The following is a 23,547-nucleotide window of genomic DNA, read 5'->3' as shown; positions in this document are numbered from 1 at the left end:
TAAGTAGTAGACACATCAAAAATAATATGAATTACATCAATAATTAGAAAATCAATTGTATTCAATATAATCATGAATATATATTACATATATTCAAATATTAGAATTTAGAAAAAAATATGAATTAACTTGGGCTACAGACCACCTTCTTGATAGTTAGATAATTCTTTAGGTATCAGATACCTTCCATATTTTCAAGCCTCTACCCATACATATGGAAATATTTGAAAGAGATATTTATAACAGAAAAGGTCCTTGAAAGGCAAAAGAACCAAAAACACAAATAAATCAACAGCCATTTTTCAAAATAATATGCACAAATGCATTAATAAGTACATGGCTTTAATTCATACCTTTAAGCATATCTATTTTTTTCTTCAGAAGAGGGTGCATTGCTAATCTGGCAATTGCTCTTTCAGTCGCAGTAGATTCAGGCTGCAAATTGAAACAATAAAATTCACGCTGATAAAAATACTACTGTCCTTGGATAATTATAATTATTGTGTAATCAATGAATAAATATTGTTTGGGTACTTAATGTCTTTCTAAAATTGTGGTAGGCATTACATGTGATTTTTATAAAGTATAAAAAAATATATCGATTCTGGAGGAGGAGCCAAGATGGCGGCGTAGGTAAACACCAGAGACCGCTGCCGCAAACAACCATTTCAAAAATACAACTAAAAGACTGAACGGACATCACCCAGAACCACAGGAAGGCTGGCTGAAGAGAGACTCTACAACTAGAAGGAAAGAGAACAGCAAATCGAGGCTCAGAGGCGGCGCAGTGTGGAAAATACAAAGGTACCGAGGTGCGCGCGCAAAGCGGGCTGGTGGCTGAGGGCGCGGTTGTCGTTTTCTGTCGGGAGTGAGTCTCAGACTCTGGGCTCCAGATCCGGGCGAGTCTCTAGGGACCCAGACTCAAACGGGAGAAGCGGGATTATCCGGCATCAGTTGGAACCTGAGGGCAGCTTTCTTTCCGAGGTTTGCAGCGGCTGCCGGGGTTCTGAGAAGCAGAGCCTCTGGGAACGGGACTGAGCGTGGCCATAACTGCTCCCTCCGCCCGCCCTGTTGATCCCGCCCCGCCCAAAGCCTGCGCACAGCCATTTGCCAATCGCCTCAGGCAAAGGCTGGATTAGCACCTCCCCAGAAGGCAGACGTTTTCCATACAGCTGATTCCTATAGCCAGTCGGCCTGGGGGTCAAATCCCTCTAGTGTTAACTACAACAATTAAGGCTTGGCTAGAACAAGACTGCGCACAGAGACCACAAGGGGGTGCACCAAGAAAGCATAAAAGATGCGGAGACAAAAAAACATGACAGAAATGGAGGATATGGAGCTAAGAATCGCAATTTTGAGGGCTTGCCATAAATTTGTGCAGAGCCTCACAAAAACTAATGAGACCCTCGATGCTACGATAAAGAAATTAGAAAGTAAGCATACACGGACTGAAATAAAGAATATTATACCCAATAGCAGACCAGAGGAGTACAATAATCAAACCAAAGATTCGACAAAAAACACCCAATTGGAAAAGCAAAATGAAAAAAGAATCCGAAAGTGTGAAGATAGTGTAAGGAGCCTCTGGGACAGCTTTAAGCGGTCTAATATCAGAGTCATTGGAGTGCCAGAAGATGAGAGACAGCAAGATATTGAAAACCTATTTCAAGAAATAATGGCAGAAAACTTCCCCCACCTGGAGAAAGAAATGGACTTACAGGTCCAAGAAGCGCAGAGAACCCCAAACAAAAGGAATCCAAAGAGGACCACACCAAGACACATCATCATTAAAATGCCAAGAGCAAAAGACAAAGAGAAAATCTTAAAAGCAGCAAGAGAAAGAGGCTCAATTACCTACAAGGGAATACCCATACGACTGTCAGCTGATTTCTCAACAGAAACTTTGCAGGCCAGAAGGGAATGGCAAGAAATATTCAAAGTGCTGAATACCAAGAACCTACAACCAAGATTACTTTATCCAGCAAAGCTATCATTCAGAATTGAAGGTCAGATAAAGAGCTTCACAGATAAGGAAAAGCTAAAGGAGTTCATCACCGCCAAACCAGTATTATATGAAATGCTGAAAGGTATCCTTTAAGAAGAGGAAGAAGAAGAAAAAGGTAAAGATACAAACTATGAACAACAAACATGCATCTATCAACAAATGAATCTAAGAATCAAGTGAATAAATAACCTGATGTACAGAATGAACTGGTGATTATAATAGAATCAGGGACATAGAAAGGGAATAGACTGACTATTCTTGGGGGAAAAAGGGGTGTGGGAGATGCGGGAAGTGACTGGACAAAAATCATGCACCTAGGGATGAACACAGTGGGTGGGGAGTGAGGGTGGAGGGTGGGGTGGGAGCTGGAAGGAGGGGAGTTATGGGGGGAAAAAAGAGGAACAAATGTAATAATCTGAACAATAAAGATTTAATTTAAAAAAAAAAAAAAAATATATCGCTCTAGCTGGTTTGGCTCAGTGGGTAGAGCGTCGGCCTACAGACCAAAAGGTCCCAGGTTCGATTCCAGTCAAGGGCTCATGCCCTGGTTGTGGGCTCGATCCCCCATTAGGGGTGTGCAGGAGGCAGCCAATCAATGATTCTCTCTCATTAATGATGTTTCTATCTCTCTCCCTCTTCCTTCCTCTCTGAAATCAATAAAAAATACATATTTCTTAAAAAGTATAATATAGCTCCTGCTTTCAAAGAACTGAAAAGATCAAGTTAAGACTAAATTAATACGAAGGAATCAAATGATATATAGTATTAAGCTAGGTGATATAACTTATGACTATATAATGTTTGAACTTCCATTTAATATACACCTAGAAATTATCTAATCCTCTATATTTATACTTTGGATGTCCAATATCACTATTGCATTCTCAGAACCTTCCACTACAGTGCCTGGCTTACAGCCAAAACTTTATAAATATTTGATGATGACTGAACAGGAACAGATTACACATCATATTTAATGTATTTAAGAATTTAGAAAATTCATAATGCGGGTTAACTACTTTAAATATCATCTGTAGGCTAACAACTTCCAAATTTCTACTTCCAGTTTAACTTGGGCTACAGACTCATATATCCAACCACCTCCTTGATAGTTGTATAATTCTTTGATTTTCTTCTCAAGCCCACTTTTACTATAGACTTTCCCATTTTATTGTAAGTAATTTTAACTTTTCTGGTTACACAGGCCTAAAACTCTAAGGATTCTTCTATTGTATTTTTCCTTCCTTTACATCTCATAATTAATCCTTCAGCAAATCGTATGGTTCCAACTGCAAAATATACTCACTTCTTACCATTTCTACTCTTACTACCTTTCACCAACGGTCTTCTCACCTGGACAAATGTAATAATTTCATACCTGGTCACTCTCTTTAGCATTTTGCTCCCCTACAGCCAATTTTCCCTCTAACAGCCACAGTGAGCTTTTAAAATATAACCAGATCATGTTATCTGTTCTTGATACTTATAGGCTTTTCCTTTGCAAGACCTTCCCTACCTGGAATACTCTACTCCCAAATATATATATATATATCTATATATAGAGATATATATATCTATATATATATGGTTGATCATCTCACTGTATTCAGGTCTCTGCTAAAATGTTGCCTAAACTAACACAACGCTTTCCATCATTCCTCATTTATTTCACATCACCTAATACTTCATGCCAGTGCAGATATCTGCATATCAGTAAGGCAGACACTTTATCTTCTTCATTGCTTTAGACCAGGTTCAGGGAACCTTTTTTTTCTGCCAAGGGCCATTTGGGTATATATAACATTTTCGAGAGCCATACAAAATTATCAACTTAAAAATCAGCCTGCTATATTTCGTCAAACATTTAATTAACTCATCCCTAATGCCTTGGCAGGGCCAGACCAAATGATCTTGCAGGCCTTATATGGCCCGTGGGCCAGACATTCTCCACCCCTGCTTAGACCCAGTGCCTAGAACAATAACGGTTAATAGCTGGCATTCAGTAAACATTCCATAAAGCAAGTGAATAAATTTCACTAGTGTGTGAAAGAAGAGCTACCAGCTTCAAACATCTTTATTTTAAATTTATTCTACAATGTTAAATAACCCAATATAAGGTTTTTTTCCTTGCAGGTAATATAAACTTTTGAATATCTAAGTAAAAGCAAGATGGTGGCAGTTTGAAATCTACTGTTTAGACGATTGATCTAGGTAATGTCACCCAGAATAATGTCTTCAGATTATACCTGGTGAAAATCCTCTGCCAGGACTTCCTGCTATCTAATTACCTTGCGTACTGCACTGCATAATCTTCCCCTAAAATTTATGTTCAACTAGAAACTCAGAATGTGACCTTATTTAGAAGCAGGATCCTTGCAGATTTAATTTAAGAGATCACAATGGATTAGGGTGGGCCCTAACATTTGGTTACAGAGGCACAGAGAGACAGAAAATGAAGAAGGCTGAGGCAGAGATGAGAGTTAAACTGCCACAAGCCGAGGAAGGCCTAGGGACACTAGAGGTTGGGAGCAGCAAGGAAGGGTTCTTTCCTAGGACCTTCTAAGGAAGTATAGCCTTACTGACACCTTGACTTCATGTTTTAGCCTCCTGAATCATGAGAGAATAAATTTCTGTTGTTTTAAACCATCTAATTTGTGGCATTTTGTTATAGCAACCTTAGGGTAACTGATATACCTTGATTGTGACTCTTACACATCTCTGTTCAACCTTCTCTAAGAAATGTAGTCCATTGAGAGATCATTCATTACATACAGTATCAAATCAGTCTTCTGCTTCTTCAATACATTTCTAGGTTTCCTGATGCAACACTGGACTTCTTACCCATTTTATCTACCTTAAAGAGATATGAGAGAATCTGGGAAGAAAGTCTTTTGCTGGTATCCTGAGTCACTCAGTGACAAGCTGGAATGCTGAAGTTTATGGGTCAAACATGCTTGCTTGAACTTTACAGAAAGCATATTAAAAGCTGTAGCACAGCTTTTATGTCCAATGAAGGACATAATTTTTCAGGTTGAAAAGGCTCAACACAATATATGAAAACAGTCACATCAGAATACTGACTTTACAAGCTTTCAGAAGAAAAAAGCAAACAAACACAGCAAATCACACACACAAAAATAATAATTATATCACATACACTCACATACACAAATTTAGGAATCAGGATCAGAGGTCAAAAGACAATAAAGCAATGCTTCTAAATAGCTGTAGGAAAATAATTTTCAAACTAGGTAAGAATAAAAATACTTTGAGACATGCAAGGTTTAAAAAAGTTCACATCCATTGAATCATTCTCCCAAGAAGTAGCCAATGCCTCACCACCAATAAGAAGGATACAGCAAATGAGGAAGGCACGGGATGTAAGAAAGAAGAGATCCAGGCAAAAGAAATGCCCAGTATGGTGACAGAAGATTTAGAATTAGAACACCTGGTGTATTAAATATTTTTAGAGGAGATTTCAGTAACTGTTGAGGGGTTTGGTGCTATGCTAGAGAGAACATAGAAAACTAACAAAACAAACATAACAATGATAAACTATAGGAAATAGAAACATTATGGAAAGGGAAAAGTAATCACTCACTACATGACAAAGTTAAAATAACAATCACAAAATGTTCATTTAATCTAAATGTATATGTAATCCTATTAGTCCTATATAATAAAGAGGTAATATGCAAATTAACCATCATGCTGTCACAAATGGCTCCACCCACAGTAGAGGCGGGGTTCCCATAACGAGCGATCAGCAGCGACCTGAGGCTGCGTGGAGCTGGGCCAGAGGACCTGAGGCTGCGCCCCCCGCCTAGTGGGGCTTGGTGGGAGACCTCAGGCCGCACCCCCCCACCGGGCAGAGCTTGACAGGAGACCTCAAGGAGCGCCCCTCACCCTGGCCTGGGGAACCTCAGGCCACACCCCCTTCCCCAGTGCCAGAACAGGGGACCTCAGGCCGCGCCCTTTGCCCTGGGCCTGGGAACCTGAGGCTGTGCTCCCCACCTGGCAGGGCTTCACAGGAGACCTAAGGCTAAGCCCCTGCCTGGCATCAGAACATGGGACCTGATGCAGTGCCCCCCACCTGGCGCCAGGCCAGTGGACCTGAGGTTGTGCCCCCCCAACTGCGACGGGGCTTGACAGGGGTGGGGCTGGCCGGGTCTGGGTCTTACGCGATTTCGAGGCACACGCGGGTGGGTGGGGACTTGACTCTGGGTCCCGTGGCACAGCCCAGACTCTGACAGGAGGAAGATTTTCATATACATTTTGCTAATTTTCTTTAATCTCAGACACTTTTATTATAGAGAAAGGACAAATAGCAATATTAAAATATTTCCTCTAATTAATTCCCTTTTAATGTGCACAAATTTCATGCACCGGGCCACTAGTATATATTAAAAGGCTAATATGCAAATCGACTGAACTGTGGAATGACCTGTTGCTATAACACGCACTGACCACCAGGGGGCAGACGCTCAATGCAGGAACTGCCCCTTGGTGGTCAGTGCACTCCCACAGGGGGAGTGCTGCTCAGCTGGCTCATAGCTGAAAAGCGCAGTGGTGGTGACAGGAGCCTCTCTCGCCTCTACTGCAGGCAAGCAGTAGGAGTGAGGGGTCCTGGACTGTAAGAGCCCCAGACTGTGAGAGCAATGTCTGACTGCCAGCTTAGACATCCCCTGAAGGGTCCCGGACTGCAAGAGGGCACAGGCCAGGTTGAGGGGACCCCCACCTGCAGTGCATGAATTTCATGCACTGGGCCTCTAGTCTACATATATTAGGTTAGAGGCCTGGTGCACAAAATTCATGCATGGAGGGAGGGGTCTCCTCAGCCCAGCCTGCATCTTCTCCAATCCAGGACCCCTCGGGGGAAGTCCGACTGCCGGTTTACCCCCCTGCCGGCTGGTTGCCCCACGCAGCCTGCTGTTTAGTCATTTGGTCGCCCCTCACTAACCCCACTGCCGGCCTGGTCGCCTCACACAGCCTGTTCGGTCGCGATGGTCGTTTAGGCTTTTATATCTAAAGACTAGAGGCACAGTACACAAAAATTTGTGCACTCAGGGGTAGGGGGTCCCTCAGCCCGGCCTGTGCCCTCTCGCAGTCTGGGACCCCTCGGGGGTGACCACTTGCTTAGGCCTGCTCCCCGGGGGATTGGGCCTAAGACGGCAATCAGACATCCCTCTGGCAGCCCCACAGCCCTCGGGGGATGTCCATTTGCCAGCGGGGAGCAGGCCTAAACTGCAGTCGGACATCCTTAGCGCTGCTGAGGAGGCAGGAGAGGCTCCCACCACCACCGCTGTACTGGCAGCCATCAGCCTGGCTTGTGGCTGAGCAGAGCTCCTCCCATATAAGAGCGCCCTGACCACCAGAGGGCAGCTCCTGCATTAAGCGTCTGCCCCCTGGTGGTCAGTGTGTGTCATAGTGACCAGTCATTCCCAGTCCTTCTGCTGTTAGGGTCAGTTTGCACATTACCCTTTTACTATATAGGATAGAGGCCTGGTGCACGGGTGGGAGCCGGCTTGTTTGCCCTGAAGGGTGATCCGGATCAGGGTGGGGGTCCCGCTTGCGTGCTTGGCCAGCCTGGGTGAGGGGATGATGGCTGTTTGCAGCTGGTCACACCCCCTTCAGGGTGGGGGTCCCCACTGGTGTGCCTGGCCAGCCTGGGTGAGGGGCTGAGGGCCGTTTTCAGGCTGGTGGGCGACTGAAGCTCCCAGCCTCTTTTTTTTTTTCTTTTTTTTTTTTATTCTGGAATTTATTTACCTTCTATAGCTGTCACTGGAGCTAAGAGCCTGCTCCAGCTCTGAGGCCCGGCTCCAGCTCTGAGGCGGTGGCTGGCTGAAAGCAGGTATCTGGGGTTTGTTTAGCTTCTATAATTGAAACATTGTTGCTTCCAGAGCTCAGAGCTGGGCCGTGGCAGGCGGGGAACCTTGGCTTCCTCCATCACTGGAGCAAGCAAGCCTCATGTTCACTTCAGCTGTGTGGCTGCCAGCCGCCATCTTGTTGGTAGTTAATTTGCATATCCTGCTGATTAGCCAATGGGAAGCGTAGCGGAGGTATGGTTAATTACCATGTTTGTCTATTATTAGATAGGATATGACATAGAGGAGGAACGAGATAGAAATCCTTACAGACCACACAAGAAGTCAACAGCTAATGCTTAAAGAGTAATCAACTTAAGTTGAAAGTGGGGAAAAATAATAAAGACCTGTCATTTTCACAAAAAATCTTGTAGAAGTATTTGACTCTTATATCCGGTGGTAGGCAAGCTGGCCAGCTGTCACCTGTTGCCTATCTTTTAAAATAAAGTTTTATGTGAATGCAGCCCCATACATTCATTATACAACCAACCATATGCACTCCAGAGTCCTGCCCTTCTTTCAGGTTCCAAGAGAAAAGAAGATATTGCAGCAACAACTATTTATCTGTAACTGCTTTCTTCAGTATATTTCCTATAGCAACAAAATATTTGTTTCAAAGATAATCTCCAACATATGAACATCTGTATTTGTACAATAGGCAAATTAGAAAGTGACTATTCTCATCACATGGGTTAATTTCACATGCTTTTAGATAAAAAATTCTGGGAATCCTAATAGATTTTGACTAAATATATTCATGTAGAATTGCTCAAAACATCTACCACTGTTCTCAAATCCCTGCTTTGACAACTTGCTAAAAGCTTTGATGAATTGGGTATTTTTCTTTCCAGAGTTAGCTACAACTTTCCATCTTAGTTATAAAAAGTTTTAGAAGAGCAGTGGTAATACCTGCACATCTAGTGTTGACTCTAGGTAAATACTGTTTTGTTAAGAATCATTTTATCACCGAGTTCATTTACCAATGTTATTTCTCTGCCCTGGAAAATATCCTAGAGTGACTTAATGATCCAAATTCTGGAAATTCTATGTCTTTTAAAGGCTCTAGAACAGTGCTCACCAACTAGTGGTCCGTGGACCACTGGTGGTCCGTGAGGTCCAAAATGTTGGCAACCGCTGGTTTAAGGAAACCTTTGGAGCAGTGGTCGCCAACCGGTGGTCCATGGACCACTGGTGGTCGGTGAGGTCTGAAAGGTTGGTGACTGCTGCCCTAGAGTAAGTTTTAAAATTTATAATTATGTATTAATTTAATAAATGAAGATGTTATTCTTATTTATGTATTCCTCTCTAACTATATTTTTATGTTGCAACCTTTGTGGAGGACTTATTTGGGGGAAAATACCCGGTTAATAACAAGTTAAATTGATTCAAAAAGAGCCATTGCATTGCATAATCCAGGACTGCCATTCACATAATTAGAGTTGTGCAGTATATAGTTTATGCAGCCATATATAACAGCAGTGAGTTCAAAAGATAAAGGTTTGAGTTGGGAAACTGATCGGTAATACTGAAATTAAGTCAAGACAGTAAATTGTTAAAGAAAATCTTTGGTCTGTGTTCCCTTTACAGATTCTTAAAATTTATATTTAAACAATTAAATAAATGATTTTTAATTGCTTTTTGAAGAATAAAGTTAAAGAAAAGTTTAAAGTATTAATTTCACTTTTTTTTTTACTTAAGAGAAATAAGTTTATTTAAATGACTGCTGAAATTATAAAATTGGTATTTTTAACTAACTTTCTTTAAATAAACAATTTGAGAACTACATGTATCAAAGTCAGGTTTCTGAATTCAGTCTAGAACGAGAAGTTGTTGAGAAACAAGTTTTCTTCCAAATTATTTGAGATAACTTTCATTTTGTGACCCAACTTCAAGGCCCTTTCAAACCTTTTGGGAAAAAGATCAAATATAAACATTTAAAAAAAGAGGCTTGTGAAGCAAGTGGGCTCAGGCTCACACCTTTGGTCGTGCTTTGGGACTCTGCTGCAATTTGTTTAAAGCACTAGGCTAAGTGTAGGAGGAGCTCACAAGAATAAGCAGGCAACCCCTGCCATAAGACTTTCTTTATCTCTCTTTAATTTCTCTCCAGTCCATCCTCTTTCCTCACATCCTCCCTCTTTATATTTACTCATATTTATATTTGCATTTATATAACATGACTTATGATGTGAAGGTATGGTCTTGAAGACAAACACCATCTTTTGAGGTTTATGTATGATCTTGCACTAATTTAAAAGGTTAAGACAAATGCACAAATAACGATTCCAAGGCAGAGTGTGATAAACTTCATAGAGAGACAGAAATGCTATGGAAGTTTACAGAAAATTTTCAAATAGAGTCATACATTTTAAATTTAAATAAATTTATTTTGAAGCTAAAAGACTAAGTAGTCTCTGTGAGCAAATAGTTTTTACACCTGCATGAAAGTCATCACAATATTGTGGGGTATGAAAGAAACCACAGGTTTCCTTATTTAAAGTTGACACAATGTTTGCCATGGAAAATTCTCAGGAAACTGTGGTTTAACACACCTCCAGTTTCTTCCATTTCAAATAAATTAAATAAAAAAGGGAAAACACCTAAATTTTTAATGGAAAATTTTTATTTTGGCATATGGGTATTTATTGTGAGCACAAAGCATTTGGTGTTCAATTTTGAAAATCATTTTGAGAATGTACATAGAAATATAAACAACAATCTAAAAATGCAAAAGCTCTCTCTTTTTTAAAAATATATTTTTATTGATTTCAGAGAGGAAGGAAGAGGGAGAGAGAGATAGAAACATCCCTGATGAGAGAGAATCATGGATTGGCTGCCTCCTCCAAGTCCCCCACTGGGGATCAAGTCCACAACCCGAGCATGTGCCCCTGACCAGAATCAAACCTGGGACCTTTCCGTTTGCAGGCCGATGCTCTATCCACTGAGCAAACCGGCCAGGGCAGCTAAAGCTCTCTTACATGCAATGTTCATTCCTTTGAAAATATGCCTAAAACAAAGTGATTTTAAATGAACTTGTAAAGGTAGACTGCTAGTAGCAGTGCTTTCAATTGGACTTAATTTCAATTCTGTGTTTTACCTAAATATATAAATCAGTCCATTTAGATGGATTCAAAGAACTATGGCAAACTAAGGTTTAGAATTCACATTTAAGGGCACAAGAGACCCTTCTGCATTCGTTGAATTCATAATCCCTATGGTACCATGATTCAAAAATACCATCTTACACATATGGAAACTTATTCCATCCTTTTATCCAAAACTTTCATTCTGTAGGCCAAAAACCGAGAAACCTGGGTTTAGACCTTGGACCTGCCATTTCCTACTATCTGACTGTAGGAATATTTTGTACCTTTCTGGGCCCATGGCCTCATCTGTTAAATGGGATTATCATCATCTTCCCTGAGAAAGCTAGCATATATAAAGCACTTAATAAGCCAGGCAACCGGTATTCATGTTAACAAGTATTACTTTGCTTCCTTTTATCCTACAGTTGTTTACTATAACTGTCTTTGATTTCTACTGGATTACATCATCCTTTAGAAAAGCTGTTGTACATATATACAATGGAATACTATATGGCTGTAAAAAGGAAAGACTTCTTACCCTTTGCGACAGCATAGACAGACCTGGAGCTTATTTTGTTAAGTGAAATGAACCAGTCAGAGAAAGACAAATACCATAGGATCTCCCTTACATGTGGCATCTATGCAACAAAATAAACTGGCAAACAAAATAGATCCAGAGGTATGGATACACAGAACAGACTGACAGATCTCTGAGGGGGGGTGGGGTGTTGGGATGGGTAAAATAAGGTGAAGAGATTAGACACAGAATGTATATGCAGAGCCCATGGACACAGACAACAGTGTGATGAAGGCCAAGGGGTGGGGAGGGCTGGGTAGAGGTGGGCAAAGCAGAGCAAGGAGGGGCGGAATGGAGGACATCTGTAATAGTGTCAATAAAAAAAAAATATTGTCTCTATTCCCTTCATATCTTTCACAGTGCCAACTGCTATGCATGCAACAGATGTTTTGAATTGAGACACTCCTGAAATTCTGGCAACAGCTGTCTGGAAATGTCAGTGTTCCAGTCCCTAAACTCTCTAGCTTTAAACTCTCATCACATACATATTAACTGGCTACTTAACCTTTGTACCCCGTTTCCTTGATTTGAAAAACAAAGACATTACTATTATTACTCCCCCACCTCCCCACACACATGAATACTTTCTCTATGAGATCACTGTTTTACAGTGTTTTAAGGTCAATTGAGATAAGAATGCATAAGGAGAAATTGTGCAAGCTGTAAGATATTCCACAAATTAGTTTGTTCTGGTCTATTCTGATGGTCACATAACCTCAAATGTACAGAGCTCTATGTAACAGACTTATTTCCTATTTGGTCATCTTCCACTGAGCTCCCTTCCTGTGGCAAATCCTATATAATAAAAGGATAATATGCAAATTGACCCTAATAGCAGAACGACTGGAAATGATTGGTCACTATGACACACACTGACCACCAGGGGGCAGACGCTCAATGCAGAAGCTGCCCCCTGGTGGTCAGTGCACTCCCACAGGGGGAGCTCTGCTCAGCCACAAGCCAGGCTGACGGCTGCCAGCACAGCAGTGGTGGCGGGAGCCTCTCCCACCTCTTCAGCAGTGCTAAGGATGTCCAACTGCAGCTTAGGCCTGCTTCCCCCTGGCAAGTGGACATCCCCTGAGGGCTCCCGGGCTGCCAGAGGGATGTCTGACTGCCAGCTTAGGCCCGGGGAGCGGGCCTAAGCCAGCAGGTGGACATCCTCCGAGGGGTCCCAGACTGCAAGAGGGCACAGGCCAGGCAGAGGGACCCCCCAAGTGCACAAATTTTCATGCACCAGGCCTCTAGTCTATATATATAAAAGCCTAAGCAATCGGCTGACCTGACACACACTGACAACCAGGGGGCAGAGCTCACTGCAGGAGCGGAAACAATAGGCAGGGAAACATGGAACAAAGGGATGAATCTCAGAGGGAAGCGGGGAGAGGGTAGGGCAGGAAGAGATTAACCAAAGATCTTATATGCATACTAGAGGCCCGGTGCACAAATGCATGCACCGGTGGGGTCCCTTGGCCTGGCCTGCAGGGATTGAGCAGAAACCAGCTCTCCGACAACCCCCTATCTGAATTACTATTACAAATCTCAAAACTATATATACAAATGAATTTACTATTAGAAATAATGATAAGGTAATACTGATGTTTGTTTTTCCATTTTCAATTTAAATGATATTTTAAACACTGGAAGGTTAAACAAAGGGATATAAATGGAAGACAGATGATAATCTAAAAAACTGATTTTACACATATTACACATATGCTAACTGATGTTAACCTTCCAAAGGGAAAACAATCTGGCTGAGAAGTTAAAAAAAAAAAAAAAAAAAAGACACAGGATATTTTATTTTGGATATTTTCAAGTTCAAGTTAAGTAATAAATATTGCCAAGTGTTACTGTTAGAGTTTAGATAAAAACATAATATTATTAAGGAAATAAAAATAAACTGCTTTTTATTCTTACCACAAATTAAACATTAATGAAATACCTTTAGAATTTAGCAACCAAAAAGTTTAAAAAATTTATTCTGGTAAAAATCTTAAATTATATATATATTTTTTAAAACTCTCAAGAGAAAGCAAAAATATATCCTGCCATATTTTTATACAATTACCACTATTCTATTTAGTGTGAGATATAGACCAAACCACAAGTTTAAAGCTATAACAAAACTAAGTATTTCCTGCTCTTTTATGAATGACTCCTATGAAATAATATTTACTGAAAAATCATAGTAGTATAAAATAAAGTGGCTATTGTAAAATCATGCTCAATACTTTGGTGTTGCTTCTCTGACAAGGACAATGATGGCAAGAACAAACCCTCACTCTCCTCAAACAAATAAAACCATTTTCTATTCTGGCCTTCTTCCAATAAAATGCTTTTAACATTTAACATATCTAACACCAATTAATTGTAGAGAAGTCCGTGCAAGTCTACATAAATGTAGAACAAGAGTATATTTTTCCTTAAGGCTAGAATAGACAACCTGACATTTATAGTTGGTGATTCAAACATACTTCTCTCAGTAATTAATAAAACAGGAAGAAAATCAGTAAATATATAAATCACCTGAACAACATCATCACTCAATTTGACCTAAGACACTTATAGGACACTGATCCCAATAGAATACATATTGTTTTCAAGTGCTCATAAAATAGTCACCAAGATAACAAATAATAAAGTTAAAATAATAAAAACCATAAAAAGTATGCTCATGTATCATAAAGAAAACAGTAACAGAGGAGAAACCAAGACGGCGGCATAGGTAAACACTGGAAATTGCTGCCTCGCACAACCACTTCAAAAATACAACTAAAAGAAAAAACGGACATCATCCAGAACCACAGGAAGGCTGGCTGAGTGGAAATTCTACAACTAGAAGGAAAGAGAAAAGCACACTGAGACTCAGAGGAGGTGCAGAAGTGCAGAGGTAAGGAGGCGCACGTGGAAAGGGCTGGCAACTGAGGACGTGGTTGTCTTTTTCAATTGGGAGGGAGTCTCAAGTGTCTGACTGATCTGAACTCCAGTTCCAGGCGAGTCTCTGGGGACCCAGACTCATACGGGGAAAAACTGGACTGTCTGGCATTGGTCAGAACTCGAGAAGTGCTTGCAGCGATTACCACGGGACACTGAGCCTTGGGGCCTCTTAGGGTAGGACTGAGGAGCAGCCATAGCTGCTTGCTCCGCCCTGTTGATCTCCTGAGACTCCGCCCCACCCAAGCTGGGCGCAGAGGCTTTTGCATATGAAAGGCCTGGCCCTTTGCAATCTGAAAATTACCTAACAAACTGCAGCTGGATAAGAAGGGACCCAGAACTTCCAAAAGAAGGCCCAAGGCCCCACAGCAGCTTGCATTGCTTCACAGCTGGGCCTCATCTGGGCACCTCCAAACCCCAAACAAAGAAGAGGAATCTGCAGATCTCTCCATAGCTCCTGCTGGGTAGCCTCAGGCAGAGGCTAAATTAGCACCTCCTTAGAGATCCAAGAGCCAGTGTACCCAGTGGTCAGAGTGGGGCCATCCAGATTACAACTCCTCAGATCCATAAGGGATACACTCAGGGGGCAGACTCAGTGAGCACCAAAGCCCCACTGAAGCAAGTCTTGCCCCAGAAGGGTATCTCCAGCACAGAAGTTCTCCCACTGCAGATACAGCTGATTCTCACAGCCAATTGGTCAATTTCTCCCAGTGATACCTAAAACAATCAAGGCTTAACTACAACAAGACTGTACACAAAGCCCACAAAGGGGTGCACCAAGAGTGTCCACCTCAGGTAACTGGGGAGGCTGAGCCACTGGGCCCTATAGGACACCTAGCACAGAAAGCCACTCTATCAACACAGGGAAGCATAAAAAATGCGGAGACAAAGAAACAGGTCACAAATGACAGAAATGGAGGAAAGCAAACTACAGTGGGGCCTTGACTTACGAGTGTCCTGACTAATGAGTTTTTCGAGATATGAGCCGTCTCTCGGCCGATTTTTTGCTTTGAGTTGCAAGCTAAAATTCGGGTTACGAGCCAGCTTCAGATACCCCACCACTAGTTGGCGCAGCGAACGTCACAGTGAACGCCACAACATCATCCCAGCATCACGTGTCTCACTCATTCACTTTAAGACTTGACATACGAGTAATTTGAGTTACGAGCTCCATCACGGAACGAATTAAACTCGTAAGTGAAGGCCACACTGTACTGGATATAAAGTTCAAAACCACACCTATAAGGTTTTTCAAGAATTTTCTAGAAACTGCCGATAAATTAAGTGAGACCCTCAAGAAGTCTAGTGAGACCCTCGAGGTTATGAAAAAGGACTAACTAGAAACTAAGCATACACTGACTGAAATAAAGAATATTATACAGAGATCCAACAGCAGACAAGAGGATCGCAAGAATCAAGTCAAAGATTTGAAATACGAAGAAGCAAAAAACACCCAACCGGAAAAACAAAAAGAAAAAAGAATCCAAAAATATGAAGATAGTGTAAGGAGCCTCTGGGACAACGTCAAGCGTACCAACATCCGATTTAGAGGGGTGCCAGAAGAAGAGAGAGAGCAAAATATTGAAAACCTATTTGAAGAAATAATGACAGAAAACTTCCCCTACCTGGTGAAAGAAATAGACTTACAAGTCCAGGAAGCGCAGAGAACCCCAAACAAAAGGAATCCAAAGAGGACCACACCAAGACACATCATAATTAAAATGCCAAGAGCAAAAGACAAAGAGAGACTCTTAAAAGCAGCAAGAGAAAGACAGTCAGTTACCTACAAGGGAGTACCCATACGACTGTCAGCTGATTTCTCAACAGAAACTTTGCAGGCCAGAGGGAGTGGAAAGAAATATTCAAAGTGATGAATAGCAAGAGCCTACAACCTAGGTTACTTTATCCAGCAAAGCTATCATTCAGAATTGAAGGTCAGCTAAAGAGCTTCACAGATAAGAAAAAGCTAAAGGAGTTCATCACCACCAAACCAGCATTATATGAAATGCTGAAAGGTATCCTTTAAGAAGAGGAGGAAGAAGAAAAAGGTAAAGATACAAATTATGAACAACAAATACACATCTATCAACATGTGAATCTAAAAATCAAGTGAATAAATAATCTGATGAACAGAATAAACGGGTGAATAGAATAGAAAGGGAGTGGTCTGACTATTCTCAGGGGGGAAAGGGATGTGGGGGGTGCAGGAAGAGACTGGACAAAAATCATACATCTATGGATGAAGACAGTGGTGGGGTGGGGGGGGTAAGGGCAGAGGGTGGGGTGGGAACCGGGTGGAGGGGAACTATGGGGGTAAAAAAGAGGAACAACTGTAATAATCTGAACAATAAAGATTTAATTAAAAAAATAAAAATTTCATATAAAAAAACACAGTAACAAAGATATATCTGGAAAAATCAACCAAAGATCTTGTATGCATGTATGCATACATAACCCATGGAAGTAGACAGTGGGGTGGTAAGTGCCTGGGGTGGGGAGTGGAGGGGGTTGATGAGGGAAAAAGGGGGATATATGTAATATTTTCAACAATAAAAATTTAAAAAAAAGATATACCTGGAAAATCCCCTATTTACTCAGAGATTAAAGAATATAGTTCTAATTAAACCATCATTTAAAGATAAAATTTCAGGGGAAATTCAAAACATTTTGAACTATGAAATGAAAATATATCAAATATATGAGATGCAGCTAAAGTGGTGGTTAGATGGAAACTTATAGCATTAAATGCTTACATTAGAAAACAAGGTATAAAATCAGTAATTTAAGCTTCCACATTCAGAAACTAGAAAAAGAGCAAAGTACAAATGCAAGAAAAAACAAATAATATAGAGTAGAGCAAAGTCAATGAAAGCCAAAACAGAAAAACAATGTAGAAAATCAATCAACCCAAAATCTGTTCTCAGGTAGAAATTCTCTTAATTGTAGGCATTAGCAAAATGAGCGGAAATATAAAAAGGCAAATAGTAAAGAAGAAGCAGGAGTTGCAAATCCAAGAAGCAGAACAACTGGATGGAAGTCCTAACTGTACAGCATAACAGTGGTATAAGCTTAATCATCTCACTTCATTTTCTCAGCTCTTCTCATTTGTAAAAGGGAGTTTAAAAAAATCATTCACGGGGTGAATGGCAGGGGTTGAGGGAAATATTCATGGAAATTATTTGGAAAGAATAAAAATAACAATTGTTTGAATTAGTAAGATTGACAAACTGTTATCTAACACATAAATATCATATTAAGTTATGTCAACATTTAACATATCTAACATCAATTAACTGCAGAGAAGTCAGTGCCTTTAAGGACCTTAAAGGTGTGATAACACAGCAAAGGAAATTCATAAATTACCATAAAATATTTTTTTGGGCCCTGACAGGTTTGGCTCAGTGAATAGAGCGTTGGCCTGCGGACTGAAGGGTACCAGGTTCGATTCCGGTCAAGGGCATGTACCTTGGTTGCGGGCACATCCCCAGTAGGGGGTGTGCAGGAGGCAGCTGATCGATGTTTCTCTCTCATCGATGCTTCTAACTCTCTATCCTTTCTCTTCCTCTCTGTAAAATATCAATAAAATATGTATTTTTTTTAAATATTTTTTTTGGTGGCAATATTGAAGGTCAAGTGGGGAAAATTCATTATATACTAATAATACCTGGATTCTTCATAAGTTTTCTCATTAAGGAAAAAAGTAAAAAATATAAATAAGGAACTTTTAAAAAAAATACAACCTACTGCAGATATACCTTTTTGCAGATTTTTTCAAAATTGATATCATCACCAAGAGCAGATTTAGTTACTATGTCAGGTTTCAATTCCTGTAAAAAAAAAAAATAATAATAATTTTAGTTATGAGTCTAATTTTAAACTCATTATTATTATGAGATAAACTACTTCCTCTGTTTTGCTCTTAAGAAATCTGATGTTAAGTGAATTTTCAACTTTTAGAAGATAACAATTTCTATCACACAGTAAGAGATTACCATGCTAAGAAAAAAGTCACAGCAAAATGAATTTAAAAGCTAATCACCCCACAACAGTTATATTCAATGAAAGCTAGAACATTCAATGTGCTCTAAAATTCCAGGATAAAAACATTTCCTTAATAAAAATAAGATTAAAATAATTAAAAACGTTAATTTAAGAATTATTACATTTACAGAAATTTTTACTTATTTTAATGACATTGGCAATTTCATCAATTTAGAGAGACTGATGTTCCAAGTGACTGATACCCCAGTAAATACCTGAAACCGTGCATAGTGCCAAATCCTATATACATATTATATTTTTCCTATACATACACTAGAGGCCTGGTGTACAAATTCGTGCATGGGTGGGGTCCCTCGGCCTGGCCGGAGATTGGGGCCGATTGGGGCTGTCTTGCCCAGTCCCAATCAGGGCCAATAGGGGCCAGCTGGCTGGGGGTAGGTACCACAGGAGGTTGGCTGTAGGAGTGCACTGAGCATCTGTCCCCTGGTGGTCAGTGCACATCATAGCAGCCAGTCTACCGATCATTCAGTCTACCGGTCATAACAGTCACTTAGGCTTTTATATATATAGATGCCTCTGATAAAGATTAATTGTTAATATTGTCATGTTGAGATATGAATCTAAATCACTATCAAACCTAATGCAACACTTCATGTAGGGAAAACTAGTAAAATAATCTAAAAATGTTTTGTATTTTTTAATTTTATAAGTACTTCCTTTATAACTTCTCTAAAACAAATACAATAAAGTATTATAAATTTAAGTCTCCCATCCTACAACTTGGGAAGTTATGGTCACTTTTTAAGAGTCAGCTTCATTTAACAGGAAGCCTTCCATGAATCTTCAAAGAAGTACTAAGTGGCCCTCCTCAATACAGCTATAGGCATTTTATCCACTATTCAAATTCTCTGTTCATGTGTCCACCTCATTCATCAGACTCTATGCTTCTCAAAGAAAGCATCATATTAATTTCTAAATTTCTGTAAACTATCAGAGTACTTGGTAAACAAAGTACAGACCTAATAGATTTTCGTTGAGCTGAAATAAAGTGCTTTGGATGGCTCCAAGATGACATGATAAAAGTCTGTGAACTTTTCTGGCAAATTACAGGACTAAATAACATCTGGTAAAACTTTTGTTTTCTGAAACCTACAATACTAACTAAAATAGTAAGAATGATTTCAGCTCTGGTCTAAAGTTACAATGTAACACAGACAATGATGGTGGACTGGGGTGTATAGTAAATCTCCAAAAGACCTCTATTCAGGATTTTTCCATATTGAATAGTTTTGACATAATTTTTCAAAATGGTATTGAAGGCAATTGCTATCTTAAGTAATATTTCATCTATGCCAGTTACATGGAGTAAAAGACTAAAGAGATTCAAAATCTTTTTAAAAATTATTAAACCAGTACCATGCTAAGAACAATGATATTGCATCTTAGTGGTACAAAAACAGTATCAACCCAACGTTGTTAAAATTTTCAGGAAATGATAGAAGTGGCTTTATTCTTCTTTGCTTTTATAATTATAACCTTCTACATCTTAAAAGTCATCAATGCTAATTTTCCTTCAAAAAATTCATTATAGGTGATATTTCAACAACATGGTTTTGATCTGCACAGGTCCATTGACAAGCAATTTTTCAATAAATACAGTCAGCTCTCCACATCCCAGGGTTTTGCATCCACAAAATCAACCAACCATGGATCAAAATTGATTGCAGCTTGGAATCTGCAAATGCAGAGGGCCAACTGTATGCATTGCTCTATGCCATTTTATATAACAAACCTGAGCATTCACAGATTTTGGTATCTGGCGTGTGAGTGTGGTGTGTGTGTGTGTGTGTGTGTATGTCCTGGAACTAATCCTGAGGGACAGCTGTAGTTCAGCTTTTGGGGGAGTCAAAAGTTACCCTGCTTTTCCACTGAGCAGGGTGACGAAGATGTTCAAGAGTCAACTGTATTTAAAATTCAAATTCTTAAACCTAAAATGGAAACTTAATCATAGAATCTCAAGCATTATTATTAAATGATGGATAGGAAAAAAGAAACTAAGAAATTTGCAAACAACTGACAGAAATTTATCTTTACTTTGATTAGCAAAATTTAATGTGAAGCATGTTACTAAACAGCTTCTAAAATGCAGAACACTGGGCACTATATAAAAAGACAACCAAAAAGAGTAGAGTTTATAATGTGCAAATGACCTGACATCATAACACAAAGTACTATATATATATGTATGAAGATAAAATAGGCAAGGTAGTTTCTGTTTAGTTCTCAATAGTGGGAATAACGAAAAGATAACCCAAATACTGGGGTTCCCTTCTCAATTTGCACAAACCTCCCACCCATGTATTTGTCACTAGGTATGAATCCTCATGCGTCTCTCCCTCTGCCAACAAAAGCTCTGTTTTAGAGGTTGATAAAGGGTTTGACAATGATCCATTCTCGTTTTGTAAGAATATGTGTGAGGTGATGGTGAAAGCCGTGTGGTTATCAGAGAAAGTTGGAGAAACTTAAAAACAGGAATATACAAAGTATGTGTAGGGATATAAAGTTGACTGTATTATGTAGATAAAAATGGGGATGAGAGATAAAGTTGATCAGGATGAGAAGAACCAACTGATGAATTAGCTTTTACTACCCATGAGGAATTAGACCCCATCTAGTAGACAATAGAAAGGTAATTTAGGTTCTTGAACAAAAAGAGTAATATATAAAACAAAGTAGGTTTACTATTAGGAAATTTTACTAGTGTCAGGTTTTGCTGGCAGCCAGTTAAAGAATTACTAAATGTCTACAAACAGTACTGTCTCACTTTAGTTCCAAGTTGACTTTCATGTTTAAAGCTGAATCTTCATATTCTAAAAACTAAACTGTAATGCATCTTTCAACTATAAATTATTTTCATCAAGCTATGAAATTACTGATGTGAGCAAAAACTAAAAAACAACATGTGAAATTCAAATAGTCCAAAGATGTTCATTACATTTAAAAGTAGATATTAACTAAGGATAAACATAATCAAATAATTTCATCAAATGAAGCTGCAAAACCCTCTTGGCATTAAATAGTCCTATCTCTCACAGTAGAAATACCTTTTAGAAAATAGGACAAAACAAAAATAGTTTAACTCAAGTGATTAAACACGATCACATTTTTTTATGCCAAATAAAAACATCTAAACTGTTCTTGGAACTTCATGAAATTACCCACTTCTGAATGTTCAAGGAGGCAAGCAGAGAAATGAGATGCAGAAATTACATCAGCCTGAAGGTTCTACTTAAGAGCACTTCTGCAATTTAAAGGAATAAATCAGGGTAGACAGCTTTTTCTTTTCATTTTAGAAACTGTCTTCTAACAAAATGCCTCAGGAAGAAAAGTTTACTATTTTGTAAATATATATAGAGTAAATAAAATACTTAAAACTATTTTATTTTTGTATTCCCAATAACATGTTAAGAATAAAACAGAAGAGGTGAGATCTACACAGTTATTATTTTTGTTATTATTCAGTATATCAAATAAAAAGAGGACACAAATACAGCTTTATTTGAATATTTTTATTTTTTAATCCTAAATATATCTACATATATTTGCAAGTTTAGTTTTCCTTGCCCAGCACCAAAGAGTTAAAGGGGGGGAAAAAGCACCAATAAACAATTACATAAGCCCATAGAATATTTTTTCCCCTTCAGTAAATGACCTAGGAAATTCATCAAAAGGCCTTAGGGAAATTATATTAGGTGACTGACGCAGTCTTTCCCTATAATATTGGAATTATAACTAAGATATAGGGATGTACTAAACAGGATTTAGGAATGTGTTAAAAGACAGTGGTTTTTAACTGAAAAAATAAAGGATAATCTTTAAAATCTCAAGGAAGTCAAACAATTTATTACAGCTCTAATTCCTTTAAGCAGTTTCTCTAGAACAGCCGTGGGCAAACTATAGCTTGTGGGCTGGATCCGGCCCGTTTGAAATGAATAAAACTAAAAAAAAAAAAGACCGTACCCTTTTATGTAATGATGTTTACTTTGAATTTATATTAGTTCACACAAACACTCCATCCATGCTTTTGTTCCAGCCCTCCGGTCCAGTTTAAGAACCCATTGTGGCCCTCGAGTCAAAAAGTTTGCCCACCCCTGCTCTAGAACTTCAAATGTCCAGTAACCTTTCTCAAGGACAGAATAAAATCTATACTTGTTTCTTTTTTAAAAATTTATTTTTATTGTTGAGGGTATTACAGATGTACCCCATTTCCCCACCCTTTCTTCCCCTCCATCCAGCTTCCACTCTACCCCATTCCCCCCCCACCCCCCCGCCTCTGATTTCAGAGAGGAAGGGAGAGGGAGAGAGAGATAAAAACATCAATGATAGCCCTAACCAGTTTGGCTCCGTGGATAGAGCATTGGCCTGCAGACTCAAGGGTCCCGGGTTCAATTCCGGCCAAGGGCATGTACTTTGGTTGTGGGCACATACCCAGAGGGGAGTGTGCAGGTGGCAGCTGATTGATGTTTCTCTCATCGATGTTTCTAACTCTCTATCCCTCTCCCTTCCACTCTGTAAAAAAATCAATAAAATAGATTAAAAAAAAAAAATACAAACATCAATGATAAGGGAGAATCATTGATCGGCTGACTCCAGCATGCCCCACACTGGGGATTGAGCCTGGAAAATGGTATGTGCCCTCACCAGGAATCGAACTGTTACCTCCTGGTCAACGCTCAACCTCTGAGCCACACCAGGCAGACTACCAAAGCTTTTTAATCTACTCATCTACTGATGGGCATTTGGGCCATTTCCAGATCTTAGCTATTGTAAATAACACTGCTATGAACATAGAGGTACATTTATTCTTTCTGATTGATGTTTCGGGATTCTTAGGATATATTCCCAGAAGTGGGATGGCTGTTCCATTTATTATTTTTTGAAGACTCCCAATGCAATAGTAAATGCCTTTTTTTTGTTGTTGTTATTTTTAGTTTCTCTTTCTGAGAGTTCATTGTTTTATAAAAGTGACATCAATTTCCAGATATTAATTTTGTATCATGCTACTTTGCCAAATTCATTAAT

The 23,547-nt window shown here is 39.5% G+C and overlaps 1 protein-coding gene across 2 annotated transcripts in view; it reads right to left on the bottom strand.

Annotated features, from left to right (window-relative positions):
• SRFBP1 (serum response factor binding protein 1) overlaps positions 1 to 23,547 on the bottom strand; it is a 62,854-nt gene that overhangs the window by 6,983 nt on the left and 32,324 nt on the right. For both annotated transcript variants that reach the window (XM_070412520.1, XM_070412521.1), the window contains 2 exons: positions 18,219 to 18,290; positions 354 to 435 (listed from right to left, as the gene is read on the bottom strand). In XM_070412520.1, the coding sequence (XP_070268621.1) occupies positions 354 to 435; positions 18,219 to 18,290 (154 nt within the window). The remainder of the gene's footprint in view (positions 1 to 353; positions 436 to 18,218; positions 18,291 to 23,547) is intronic.

Source organism: Myotis yumanensis, unplaced genomic scaffold, assembly GCF_028538775.1.
Source record: "Myotis yumanensis isolate MYYU_CA2020_CCGP unplaced genomic scaffold, mMyoYum1.0.hap1 SCAF_4, whole genome shotgun sequence".
Taxonomy (NCBI): domain Eukaryota; kingdom Metazoa; phylum Chordata; class Mammalia; order Chiroptera; family Vespertilionidae; genus Myotis; species Myotis yumanensis.
The sequence above is the reverse complement of the archived record's forward strand: the minus strand, read 5'-3'. Positions and strand labels throughout refer to the sequence as shown.